The sequence below is a fragment of the Geospiza fortis genome, unplaced genomic scaffold, assembly GCF_000277835.1.
Source record: "Geospiza fortis unplaced genomic scaffold, GeoFor_1.0 scaffold425, whole genome shotgun sequence".
Taxonomy (NCBI): domain Eukaryota; kingdom Metazoa; phylum Chordata; class Aves; order Passeriformes; family Thraupidae; genus Geospiza; species Geospiza fortis.
Window position 1 is genome coordinate 2835602 of NW_005054387.1, and position 12806 is coordinate 2848407.

The 12806-nt window shown below is 47.1% G+C and overlaps 1 protein-coding gene across 1 annotated transcript in view; it reads right to left on the reverse strand.

Annotated features, from left to right (window-relative positions):
* Positions 1-12806, reverse strand: part of NUFIP2 (nuclear FMR1 interacting protein 2) — a 70400-nt gene that overhangs the window by 9362 nt on the left and 48232 nt on the right. Inside the window, exons 2-4 of the mRNA XM_014308845.2 lie at positions 8736-10454; positions 1115-1147; positions 1-542 (exon numbers count right to left, since the gene is read on the reverse strand). The exon at positions 1-542 is cut by the window's left edge and continues 9362 nt beyond it. Coding sequence (XP_014164320.1) covers positions 490-542; positions 1115-1147; positions 8736-10454 — 1805 coding nt within the window. The 3' untranslated portion in view covers positions 1-489. The remainder of the gene's footprint in view (positions 543-1114; positions 1148-8735; positions 10455-12806) is intronic.

The window sequence follows — 12806 nt, forward strand, 5'->3', positions numbered from 1 at the left end:
GAAGGATGGTGATTCATCCTGATTTCCCTGTGATTAGTGTGTCACTACAGTCACAGAACAAGAAACAGAAACCTTGTCAAGTGGAAATGCCTCTCCAGTGGGTTGCTGTTGCCCATGCAGACGACAGCAGGAACTTTGAAACCGGGCTTGTAATTGAGTCTGTATTCCTTAATCGCTTGCATTCACTCTTTAAACAAAAACAAAACAAAACAAAAATGGAAAAAAAAAATATCTATTCAGTACCGGAGATTAAATAATCACGTGTGTAGTCTCGTTGAAATAAATTTTCAGATTCCTTAAGAAGTCTAATTACTTTCAGTTGCCATTTTTAAATAACTATATATATATTTGTATATATTATCCTGTGATTCTAGTTATGGTTCCTCTGCTGCACTGAAGATTTAGAAGGAGCATAAAAGCCTTTTTGTCCCCCACGAACAGCACAAATGCTGCAGAAAGGTTAGAACAGGCAGTCTTGTCTTGCTACCTTCATTGATCCGGGCGATCCATGGCTTCATCATAAGTGATTATCCTTTTGGGATCTGGAAAGAAAGCAGAATTCTAAGTTTTGGACAAGCTACTTTCAGGCCCTGTGGCTGAAAATAAACACAAAGCATTGGCTGTTAACAGACTTTCCCTTTGGATGCCCCCCTCCTGCCAAGGCACCACAAAGCCAGGCTGGCTCCCCCAGAGCAGAGCTGCTCCCCACAGCAGCACACAGGTCTCCACATACAGCTCTCCCCACACAGAATCTCCTCTCAGGTAACTTGTGGGGATACATCAGAATTTAAAACTTATTATTGGATGCGACACCCAACACCAGAAATAGAAAGCAATTTTGTATACACATAAGGAAGAGTCATTAAATCTAATTTGACACTGGGTTTATTGCTCTTCTAGAGACTCTGCTTCACTCCAAGCAGCTCACCATTATAGCAAAGCTTTTTGTCCTGACTTTCAGTGATCTGAAACAGAGATAAATCCAGACTACAAACCACAGGAGCTGAAGAACTGAACCCAGGCATCTCCAGACACAGAGACAATCCACTCTCGTTCATCCCCCCTCCCAACAGACAGAGCCATTTGGTACATTTATCCCTTCCAACATCCTCACCTTGCTTCTGCAAATTCCAAACCGCTTCCATTTCTGTGGAGGCAAAAGGAGACCACTGTTATTATGCAGATTGATGCTGCCATTAGAGACCACTCCAAACACACTTTAATTTTCCACGTGTGGCAGTTGTGCTGGGGCTTTCAAATAGAGCCAACCCCCTCCCACCAGGCAGCACAGCCCCAGCCCACAGGACAACACAAATTTGACATGAATAATCCAGCAATAAAAGGCAAAGGAATAGCTGCAACACGGTCTTAAGGGTCAGAGAGCCAAGCTGAGCATCAGAAATGTCATCACCATTCACCAGTCCTACATATCACAATCTAACTTCAGGCTTTACTACTCTGACTCCAACGCTGCTTTGCACATTACAGCCTCAACAAGGAGCCTGGAGAGATGATTTTTCCAAGTTGATGTTTAGTGAGTGTGAAATGAGAAGTGCTGGACACAGCGAGCTGCACATGGTTCACAGCATGCGTGTGCTGAGGCACCGGGCAAGGGCTGCTGTGAGAGCACCTCTGCAGAGCTGCTGCCAACACACTGTCCAGGAGCAAGGTGTGATGCTCCCCACACCTGCCTTGCAGGTCTTCCCACAGTTTACCTCTACAACACGTTTGTAGGCTAAAGACAAACCCTTCCCAGTTCTCCCTGAACATGCACATGCTTTTGTTTACCTAAGAAATAACAGCAAAGTTAAATGTTCTTTTCATTAACACCGAGAAACAGAAGGCTCTTTTTTTAAAATATCCCCCTAACAAAGAAGCATCTTTAGAGAACCATTCAAAATAACTACTTTGAGCTGCTATCACGCTGGAATTTCATCAGCTAGAATATTTTTTAAGATGCTGACTGTGCCCAAGTTCAATAGACAAAATTATAGAAAATGGGTATTAGTCGGAACACAATCTTCCAAGAACCACTTTCGAGTCTCTTTTCTCTTTTGCCAGAAAGGGTGACAGGACCTTGGTAGGGGCTAGGGAAAGGGAATGGTGAGAGATTATCAGGCCACATGGCATGTGCAGTAAAGCACAAAACAAGGCAGTGAGTAAGCTAAGCAGCATAGAAAAGGAAGAAGAAAAAGCCCTACAAAACCCACGGCCTCAGCACGATGTGTGCCAAGTGTCACCTCCATCAATCGCCTCCCTTCTCCAACCCTTCATCTGTCCTTTGTCCCCTACAATCTCCAGCTCCCTGGGGCAGGAAATTGCATGCAAATAAATATTGCCAGCCCTCCTTGCACAATTAAGCCTTTTGTAAGGAAGGCCCTGACAAAATTTTACAAGGTCTGTTATTTTTGCGTCAGGATAGTAACAGCAACACTTTGCACTTCTATTGGGGAGCCCTAAGTGCTTTGGGAACAGTAGCCAGCCTCTAACACCCCAGGGACAGGAGCAGGCTGGCGAGGGACTGCCTCCCTCATCTGCCAGATGCAGATTCCCCTGAAGTAAAATGAACCAGCTACTAAAATTACCTCCTGTGGAGTGAGTTTTCCATTCAGCGCAGTTTGATGCATCATTTCCTAACAGCTAAAGAACATCTCCCATTTTAACAGCTTTCCCCAAAGGCAGGGGACAGAAAACTACTCTCCAGTTGCTGGTTCCTGCACATTAGAGCAATGCTTGAGCATGAAATACGAGGCAGAGCTGAAGCACCACCCACCGCCACATCCCCATGCACAGACCATTGTCTTGTGCACCTCATTTGGCTTTAACTGCTCTGGACACCACAAGAATGTGAACTCCATGTATTAAGAGTATCTGACAATAAGACAAACAGATATACAGACATACAAACAAAGATACTCTTAAGAACATACCAAAAAACGACTAAGTTGACAAAACTCTGTTTTAAAAAAATCTAACAAACCTACAGCCTTTTCAGACTTCAGTTTCCCTTCTCCTTCAGAAAGGGAAGGTGGTGTAAAGTGTCCTGGACACCACAGACACCTGGACACACTGGCTGGCAAATGCTCAGCAGGACCAAGCTACAAAACCAAAGACCATCAGCAAACAATGCAATAACAGCTCTTACTAAATATCACCTGCCACCAGCAGAGCAAGGTCCTCCCCTCCACCTGGCAGCACAGGGACAGGGGACAGCACAGGTTAAAGCACACTGACCAAGTGAAACAACTTCACAAGGGAAAACTAAGTTCCAGGCTAACTGCAACACAAAACTAGGGGGAAAAGGGTTTTTCAATCTTAAAATGGAATTGTATGATTTATTCTGCTTTACTTGGTAATACAGCTATGTTTTCCTGCCAGCTCAAGGCTGTGATCACCTGTGACTGACAAAAGGCACTGTGACAAATGCATGGCCACTGTCACAGGGTGACCAGGCAGCTCAGCAGAGCCACTGCTGCCAATGCCTGGCTCCAGCCAAGCAGAAGGAAAGACAGCCCCCAAGAACTGGGCGTGCAAGAAGCCCCAAGCCTGCTTTCAGTCCTCCTTCTCTGAGCTTAGAGCTCTTTTCTTGAGCCTCTTTTCCCTGGATAAAGCTTCCAGAGTGAGTTTAAGCAAAGGACTCCTACAGCTGCTCAGCCTGCATGAGAACAGGGGTATCCTCACCACCAGCCCCTGTCCAGTCTCTCAGATACTGTCCCAAAACTGCTGCTTTCCAAAGACCTGCCCAACAGGAGCCACCATTCCCAAAACCAGCAAACTTTCTCCTCAAGTGGACTCCAACCCAGCTGGAGAAAATGCCACCAACAAACCCTTGCACAACCCAGCATCAAAGCCAGCCCTGCTCCAAGGCAGGGGCAGAACTAGGTCACCTCCTGTGCCCCTTCCAACCTCTCCTGTACCAGGATATTTTTTTTACAATTAGCTGGCTTCTCCACAGCCCTCAAGCTGGTGGTTTGCTGAGGAACTGCCTGGGGCAGACAGTCCCAGCCACATCCACCTAAACCACTTTTTCTGGGGACTATCACTGAAACAAAGGGTCACTGGAGGAAAGCTTTGATGTCAGGAAAAGACTAAGGCACACTCTGGTGAATTGTGCTGGGATTCCTCATAGGTCAATAAACTTTACAGCAGGATTGGTACATAACCTTGGAGGGGAAAAAAGTGTTTCTGAAATAACTTGCTAAGACAGGCACTTTTACACACATTTTCCTTGCTAGAGAGGCAGCCCCTGCTAATAGAAGTGTCTGCACAATGCCATGCTACTACTTCACTGCCCTTATAAATCCCAAAATTGTCCCTAAAATACAACAGTAAAGAAATAACAAGAAGGAACCATTTTTGTCTGATGTTTGCTGTTTGTATCTGCAGGACAATGATGAAGTATAGGGATTGCCCTGGAAACAAAGCAAAGAATAAGTATTCCATGCTGTGGAGACACATGGCTGTACAGCATACACTGTACTCATCCTGACAACTGGAAAGAGCAGGGACTGGAAGGAGAATCCAATCAGCTTTTGCCCCACAGCTCAAGCCCCACAAGGCCATAACCAACAGAGCGAGCTCTAACCCCTTCCCACCTCGGGGGGATGGGAAACCAAGGCTTTTTTTCCCCCCTTCTCCTGATGTAAAGGATGAAAATTGCTGAATTCACAGCTCTGCTATTTCTTCTGACCCAGTTCACCATTCCGGCGAACGCCACTCCTGGCTGGCCCATGCTGCCTTGCTCTATTTTCCATGCTGCTCTCCTGCTTCTTCATGCAAACAGAGATGCTGCTGCAACTGAGGTGCTGAGAAGGGACAAAGCAGCAGCACAGGCAGAAATTCAGGGGCAAGAACAAGGGAAACCCTGCAGTTCCCTCTCTTCCACCCATGTGGTCTCCGCTGCTGTGCAGCTGAGCTGGAGGCCTCAATTATTTGCTTTTTAGCTCAGGACAAGCAAATGATTGAGCTTCCCACCATAAAGCTTGCCATCTAGAGCTCAGTGTCAGTGACAGCCTGGCCTGGAAGACTGCAATTGCCTGAACATGACAAAATTCTCCAAAGTGTTGACAATTATTCTGATATTAAGTGCTTCATCCAGCTGTCTTTAAAAAGAAGGACTAAAGCAGTAAGAAGATGCTGGTTTCGATGCAAGCAAAGCTGACATACACTCAGCCTCCTTATCTGAAGGACCAAAATATCTGTAAGAATCAGTTTTACCTCAAAAAGATAAGGATTTTGGCAATGCCACACCAAGGCAGAAGTTCAACTTCTAACCTAGACAGGGGACAATGACTTGAAATGAGAGCACTGCTCCTTCCTGGGCTTTCCAGTCTCCCATGTGAAGCCCATCCCTGTCTCCAAGCACATCCAGAGCAGGCCCACCAGTGCTGAGCTACATCAGATCTCCCGTGGTAAATCAGATCTGTCACTTGTGAGCGTTTCAAGGCACCACCACAAACTGCAGGCAGCATGGGCTGTCAGTGGAGGCAGCCACATTGAAGGATCGTGTTTTACACTCAGGCAGATCAGATGATCAAGGGAGTCTTTCTGCCCTTTAAACAGAGGGGGAAAACAAAGAAAGAAGCAAGGCATGAAGCAGGGGTACAACGAAACCAACAGGAAAAGCTTCCCAGAAGAACAAGAGAGGGCATCATCATCCTTGCCTGAATGTTCCCAGTGCTCTGACTTCTGGAGAAAAAGCAGTCAGGGTACAGGGAAAGGAACACAGGAATCCTGCACCAGGAGCTCGCTGTGCTCTGCAGCCACCCAGCCCTGCCAGCACTCAGGGACACTGTGGTGAGTTACAGGAGCACTGTACCAGAGCCAGCTCTCCCTGGGTGCCACCTCCTCCATCCATCTTTCCACAGGGAAGCTGTGAAGCAATTACAGTTTTTAATGTCCTGTGCAGTTGCTGGGCAAACCACGCACGGGAAAGCCTGGTTTGCTGGAACAAAGCTACTGAGTAAGCTGGAGGCTTTCCCAGAGAAATTTACAGTCCAGGATGAGGATCCACACAACCTGGTCACAATAGCAGGCACAAATAGTGCAAGAAAGAGCGTGCACATTTGTGACATTCAAAGCACTGCAACCACTCACAGCTCGTTCTTCTCTGCAACCCCCAGAGCTTCATCCTTGCACTAAAACACTGCACATGGAGCTCAGGGTAGGGAACACACCAGGACACCAGAGTGCTCCACACTCACCCCTGTCCTTGTCCTGTGATCGTTTCTCTTTGTGTTCATAACCCCAAGGGCAGGGCAGATGCAAAGATCAAACTACCGAGACTTTGCTCAACAGCAAACAGATCAATCTGAGAGGGAGAAGTTCACGAGATTCTCAAAATCAAAACCAAACAGTCTGAGTGCCCGGAATGCCCTAACACCGACCCAGGCAAACCCACAGGCTCTCCCCAGCAAGGAGGAAAAGGCAAATCGTGAAAAGGAACCGAGTGAAATCGCTCTTTTCCTACTGCAGAGGAACTGGCTGGCTTGGAGCTGGACCTCAGGAAAAGAGCCCAAGATAAACGGAGAGCACAGTGTGGGAATTAACCCCCGCACTGCTGTCCTGCAAACACACCCCACGGTTCTGCTTTTGAGGCATTTCACAGCACACGGTGGGCTCTGCTGCAGGACCACGGCCATTAAGAGAGGACAGGAGGCACCTTCCCTCCAAATATCCCTTAACCCATCTCGCCCCAAGGATGAAATGCAACACCCACCACCATTACGAAAGTACTAGGACCTGGCCTGATCTCTTGCTTTGTAAAGCTTTTGACCACTAAATAGGAGAAAGACAAGCCCAAGGTGTTTGGAGCACCCCATCACTGCATTAATGACAATGCTGATTAGAAACAGCCATCATCTTTTACCCCTAAGTAACACCCTGAAGATGGCACATACATAACGTGAAAAAGAAATTAGCAGAGCTGAGTGCTGGGGCAGGATCGGGTATCCCCAGGCCATCATGAGGAGGTTTGCTCTGGATGCTCAAAGCAAGACCATTCACATGCAGAAGAAGAGCAGAGAACAGTATTTTAACGGGTGCTTTAAGTGGCCATTCTTGCCAACAAATGTAATTAACTCCTGTGTTTAGAAGAGCTCAACGCAGCCAGGCTTTGAAGTTAACACCTCCTTGAGAGGACAGGGGATGGGAGTGTTCTTTATTTTCCTGTTGTTCCTATTGTTTCACTGAGGTCTGCCTTTCACAGCAAGTGAGAATGGGAGAGCTGATGAGCCTCGCTGGCAGCAAAATTGCTGCTCCACAAGTTCAGGCTGGTAACAGAGAGGCAAACAGAAGTCTAGGGAATATTTAAAAAATTAAGAAAAGATCACTGAGGATTCTCTTCCATGTTGTGCTTTCTGATGGGAAGCTGGGATTTAAACTGCAAGCAGGCACAATAAAACGAGACTAGGAAGCCTGCTTTAATGCTGGAATAAACTGAGCAGAAGGGAGAGGACCCAGATAAAATCAATTGATGAACACTGTTCTCAAGAATACTAGAGCTTGAAATGTTAACATCTTGAAAGGGAGATGACCTGGAAAAAATATTTGGAGTTATTATTTTTAAATGACTGGGCTTGTTACTGTTACAGGAAGGCATTCGAGTTTATGCCATACAGAGTCTGTGAAGTGGTAATTCAAGAACTTTGCAGAGGGTGAAAAGAGCAAATTTGCCAAAGCTAAGCAGCCACCCTCTGCAGAGGGGAGCAAGACATTATCCCTATGTGCATGTGGAATACTGAACAAAAAAAGCATGATCGCCTTGCTCCTTTCAGGGTAGAGGGGTGCAGGGAGAGGGAAGGGGGGTCAGAAAAAGGAACTGCCACAGTGTTGGTCAAGAGCGAGTAATTAACACTGTGACAAAAGGGAACACCCAACCAGGCTCCTGCTAACACTGAGCCGGCACCAAAAGCCAAAAACTGCCTCAAGTGCTCAGAGCTTCTGGGGCTGAGGCTAAGGCAGAAAGCAAGCCATGCCACAGGCTTCCCTCTCTTCGTTCCCATTTTAAAGGGTCTGTATCGTGTTTGAGTCATTTCAATCTCAAAAAAAAAAAACAACCCAGGAAAAAAGGGAGCTAGACTACAAAGGACTCCATGAAAGCAATAAAATCATCTGAAAGATGTGGCCTACAAAGACAAGGAGAGAATTCAATCTGCAGCTCACAGAGGAGCTGATAAGAAAAGATTGGTCTTGCTGTTGCCACAATACTCAGGGGCAGGGAAAAAGTGTGTGTGGGGCACACTTAAAAAAATAAATCACACCTACAGTCGTAGGAATAATTTCTTCTTCCTTCAAAGCCATGATTTCATGGTCTGATCTGCCCAGGGGAGAAGCTGCAACACTTTGGTGGCAGAGGTGTGAGTACAGACTATGAAGCCTTCACAGGGAAGAATATCACCTGGTACAGCTGGAACAGAGCAGCTGAAACCACACATTTAACTCCTTCCAATGCTCAGCGGCTTAGAGGACCTGCTAAGTATCATCTCTCTCAACATCACTCATGCTTGTCCGCGGGAACAGGGAAACAAATACCTCTTAACATTAATTAAACAACCCTTTGAGTAACTTCCCCAGACCGTTATTGCCATGAGAGGATATGCAAGCAAAGAAAAGGGTCGTTTTTAAAACAATTAGAATTGCTGGAAGGAACATACCATGTTAGACCATTGCACGTCTGAAAATAAAAGAAAAAAAAAAAGAAGAGAACGCCCTTAGGCAGCAAGTGAAGCCATTACCTTTAGTGTGATATAGAATAGCAGCCCTCAGGTCAAAAGAACCCCAGCTATCTTTCCTTTCTAGGCCTCTCTGGTACCTCTGTTCTTTGGCGGAGGCTAGCAAATTGTTCGTAGGAGAGGCCAGAGGATTCTCTACTTCATAGTCTTTTGAAAGAAACACTAAAGCACCTTGGCTACCGGTGTCTGCCTTTTGTAGGTCACCCGTGTGATGCGACTCCAAAGCTAAGACACCACCCTCAACAGCAGTCCCAGGCTTAAGAACAGCACTAAGAATTTGAGGGCTAGTCCGTTTATCCAGCTCATAAGCCTTAGGAAACACAGGTTGTTCAGTTCCTGAGGGAATGATTTCAGGACACTGTGAAACCAAAGTGGCAGGATATTCCCCTTGAAATGTCACTTCCATTAACTGATTATCCGCAGATTTCCCCACAACGGTTTCAGGTCCAGCACTGGGCTCGTTTATGAAAGACAAGCCCCACTGATTCTGGAAGATATCCCCCAGGTTCTGCTGATTCGTCTGTGAAGGGAAATCGACTTGTGTTGTCCCCAGGAGCACAGTTTGCATATTTGAAGGGTAGATAAAAAGGCCAGATTTCTTTTGTTCGAGGGCTGTCGAAGTTGTACTCATGTCCTGGGGTACAGGCTCAGAGGAGGAGGAGGAGGTCGATGGTACAGTACTAGCAGCAGTGGAGAGCAGTGGCTGGGCCCCTGGGGAATACACACTTCCATCAGTCCCAGCAAGGATTGGCCCGTTGGAGAAGCTGGCAGAGGTGACAGATTTCATAGCAGACATGGGGACTTGGGACAGTCGACTTGATGTCTGGGCTTGAGTTTCCCCAGCAGATGATGAAGATGATGAGGATGACGTGGATGGGGTTTGAGCTGCTTTGTTGAGGTTTTCTTTAACTTTACTTGCATAACTAATTTTGGGAACAATTTTAGCACTGCTATTGTCCACTGGAAAAACTGGGGGTGGTTTAAATAAGGTCCATGAGTCCTCTTTAGACGTAGCCGACGATGCGTGCTTCCCTTTGGGCCGGTCATCAAACTTCTTGCTGCTAATCCCAGGTTTGGCATCAGAGTTTTTCCGTGGTACATCCCCGAGCCCAGGCTTTCCCCTGCCTGCTCCACCAGCCCCAGCCTCATATTTCCAAACAGGCTTAGTATTTTCAATTCGGTTCCCCTTTTGTTCACTATAATCAGGCTTGAAACTCTCAAGTTCCTGTTTCAAGGTTGGTGCGCTGACCTCCTGCTGCATTATTTTGTCCTGTACTAGATTCAAGTTCTCACAACCCTTGGCACTGTTGCGCCTGCCTTTCCTTTTTTTAGGTGTAGTATATCCACTCTCAGAGCCACTGCCATCGTTGTCAGCCCCTTTGCCTACGTAGCCATTTGTGATGTAGCTGGAATTATTGGTCACCACGCCGTTTGGAATAGACACTCCCTCTGGCTTGTCTGAGGACTGGTTTTCTCTGTGTTTGTTTTCGTAGGACTTCTCATTCTTTTTGTCCATGCTATTTTTCTGAATGAAGTTCTTGGTTTTGATTCCAGCTTTCCCCAAAGCACCGGCCTTCACAGTCTGCTTTGGGGTGACATTAGGGTCTACAAGCTGCTGGCTGCCATTGGGTACCCTGGATCCTGGGGCGGTGGCTTCATCAGAGCACAGGCCCTTCAGTGACACTTCTCGTTCTCCTGCGTTACCATTCAGCTCTCCGTAGCCTAGAGGGAAGCCAAAAACAGCAAAAGGCAAGAATTAGAATGTGTAATGTTAGACTTGTCATTGCAGAAAGCTGCAGTCAGCCCCAAACATATCCGGTTTCCTCAGGCAGACATTTTAAAATAGGAAAATATCTAGTCTCTGAGGTAAAGCTGCATAAATTCATTTGCTGGAATGCACAGCAAGAAGGGTTAAAGTAGGAAGGACCAGCCACGACTGCCTCCCGCATAACTGAGTGACATACAGATAACATAACAAAGCAAAAGAAAATACAGATACTACGCCAGGAAAATATACTGTACTGAAGATCACTGGCAAGCTGGAAAGCTATTTCATCAGCTACTATTTCCAGGTCACAGAGAGGAAAAAATTAATTCCCAGGATGCTTCAAGACAGCGGGATCCACTGCCTTTGTGACAAGATCTGTAGAGGTTCAGGATACACACTGTGAACAAGGGACAACTCCTACCATCTCCATCAGCTCCTGGGCCTGCAACAGCAGCAGTCCTCCTTCCCACCCTCTTCCCAAATGCCATCTCAGTAAAGGAGTGGGGAAAAAAAACCTGCAGTACTTCCAAAAGGACACGTGCAAGTCCAGCTGGAAGATGGAAGGAAGAAAATGTGGCCACATCTCCTCACTGCGTTTCAGGATAGTGACCAGCACCTCCCTACACACGCTCCTGAGCACTGAAAAGGTGGCAGAACTAAGAAATGCAGCCCTGCAAGGGCCCTTCTGCTGCCACCAGCAGTGGGTCTCTTCCCCAATAAAAAATTTGTATTTCTCATACCCAGGAGAGCTGGTATGAGCCTGAGACCCAAGAAATAAAGCACTTGCTAGGGGTTTCAACTCATAAAACCATGAGATTGTGCTGTAGATTGAGCTTTACTCTTCCCTTCTGAAGTTCACTTCCAGGTCCCATGGTCCTGGGAGCGCAATTCAAGCAGAGCTGGAAGCCCAGGACAGTCCACACTGAACCAACCCCAACTTCCTCTTTTGCTTTTTCCTTTTTAAACACCTCTGGCCAGAGGCCTGCTGCTTTCGAGGACCCTGGCTAAAGCCCCAAGAGAAGCCCTGGAGCCCCAGTGGGGACGGGGAGAGCACACCGTGCCCTGCTCCACAAAGACGCTCCAGCTGCACAGGGATCCCTCCTGCAGCCGCTGCTCCTCTGACTCATCCGCCCTCCTTCCCCAGGCTGGGGAGCCTCACATCCCCCACAGCCACTGACCCACCTAAGGCTCCATCTGCAGCCACGGTGGCACCGAGTCAGCACAGAGAGGGAGTCCCTCAACAACTGGAGCGGGCAAAACTCCAGCTTGGAAGAAGAATGTTTTTGTTGTTGCTGATGTTGTTGAAATTAACTGCTGTAACTAAAAAATCATTGTTACCCTCACATCCTGGAGCCTCAGATGTCTGGCAGATGTAACAGCTCAAGTTCTGTGCAAGTCAGGAACACAAGAATCCTTGTAGGAATCTTTACAGAAATTCCACAACTGAGTTTGCCGAGGGGGATCAAAAAGGATTTTACTACATGGAAGTATCTGTAACCACCACAACTTCCACTATAACTTTCAAATATGTTGTTGAGAAAGTTAACCATAAATACTTCACCCCAGAGAGAACTAGAACGGTGGGATCCTCTAAAATGAAGTATTTCAGAATAGCATGAAGAGGAAGCCCTCTCAAGAGCAGTGTTACAGCTGACCTTGTATGACTCAAGACTTCTGACACCACTTGTTAATGAAACAAAACAATAAGAGTGGTCATAAGACCATTGCAGATGAGGAGTGAAAGAATAAAACGAAGAACAAAATCCATTTCAGTAAGTCAGTGTGTCAGCAGTTTCTAGTTCCAATTCTCAAGCATTCACAGCTCAGCTGCCTGAGTTTTCTCCAAATCAACATTTGGCACAGCTGGCCTTGGCCTGGACACGGAGGTGCAGCAACCAAAATTTAGGGGAGAGGAAAAAAACCAGGACGGTAAGAAGAACAGGTGAAGAGGACATGGCAAGCTCATAAACCGTTTCAGAGCTGGGAAGGGAGGGGTGCCAGCCTAGGCACACATTAAAACCCTGGGCACGCTGCAAACAGTGAAATGACTTCTCAACTTATTTTTGCTCGGTAACTTATTTTAGCGTGTGCCCGATCAGGTCCTTCCCTGCCTGCCCAGGCTGCACATGGGGCACTGCCGACCCCGCTCTGCTGCTACCAGGCCCCCTCCCACCTCGTTATGTAAAAGGAAAATTCAAGGGAAGGAAAAAAAAAAAAATGTACGCGGCACTCCGGCCGGCTGGCGGCCACGCACTCGCCGTGACCCCGCAGAAACCCCCCCAGAGGGATTGCTGGAGCCGCGGAGC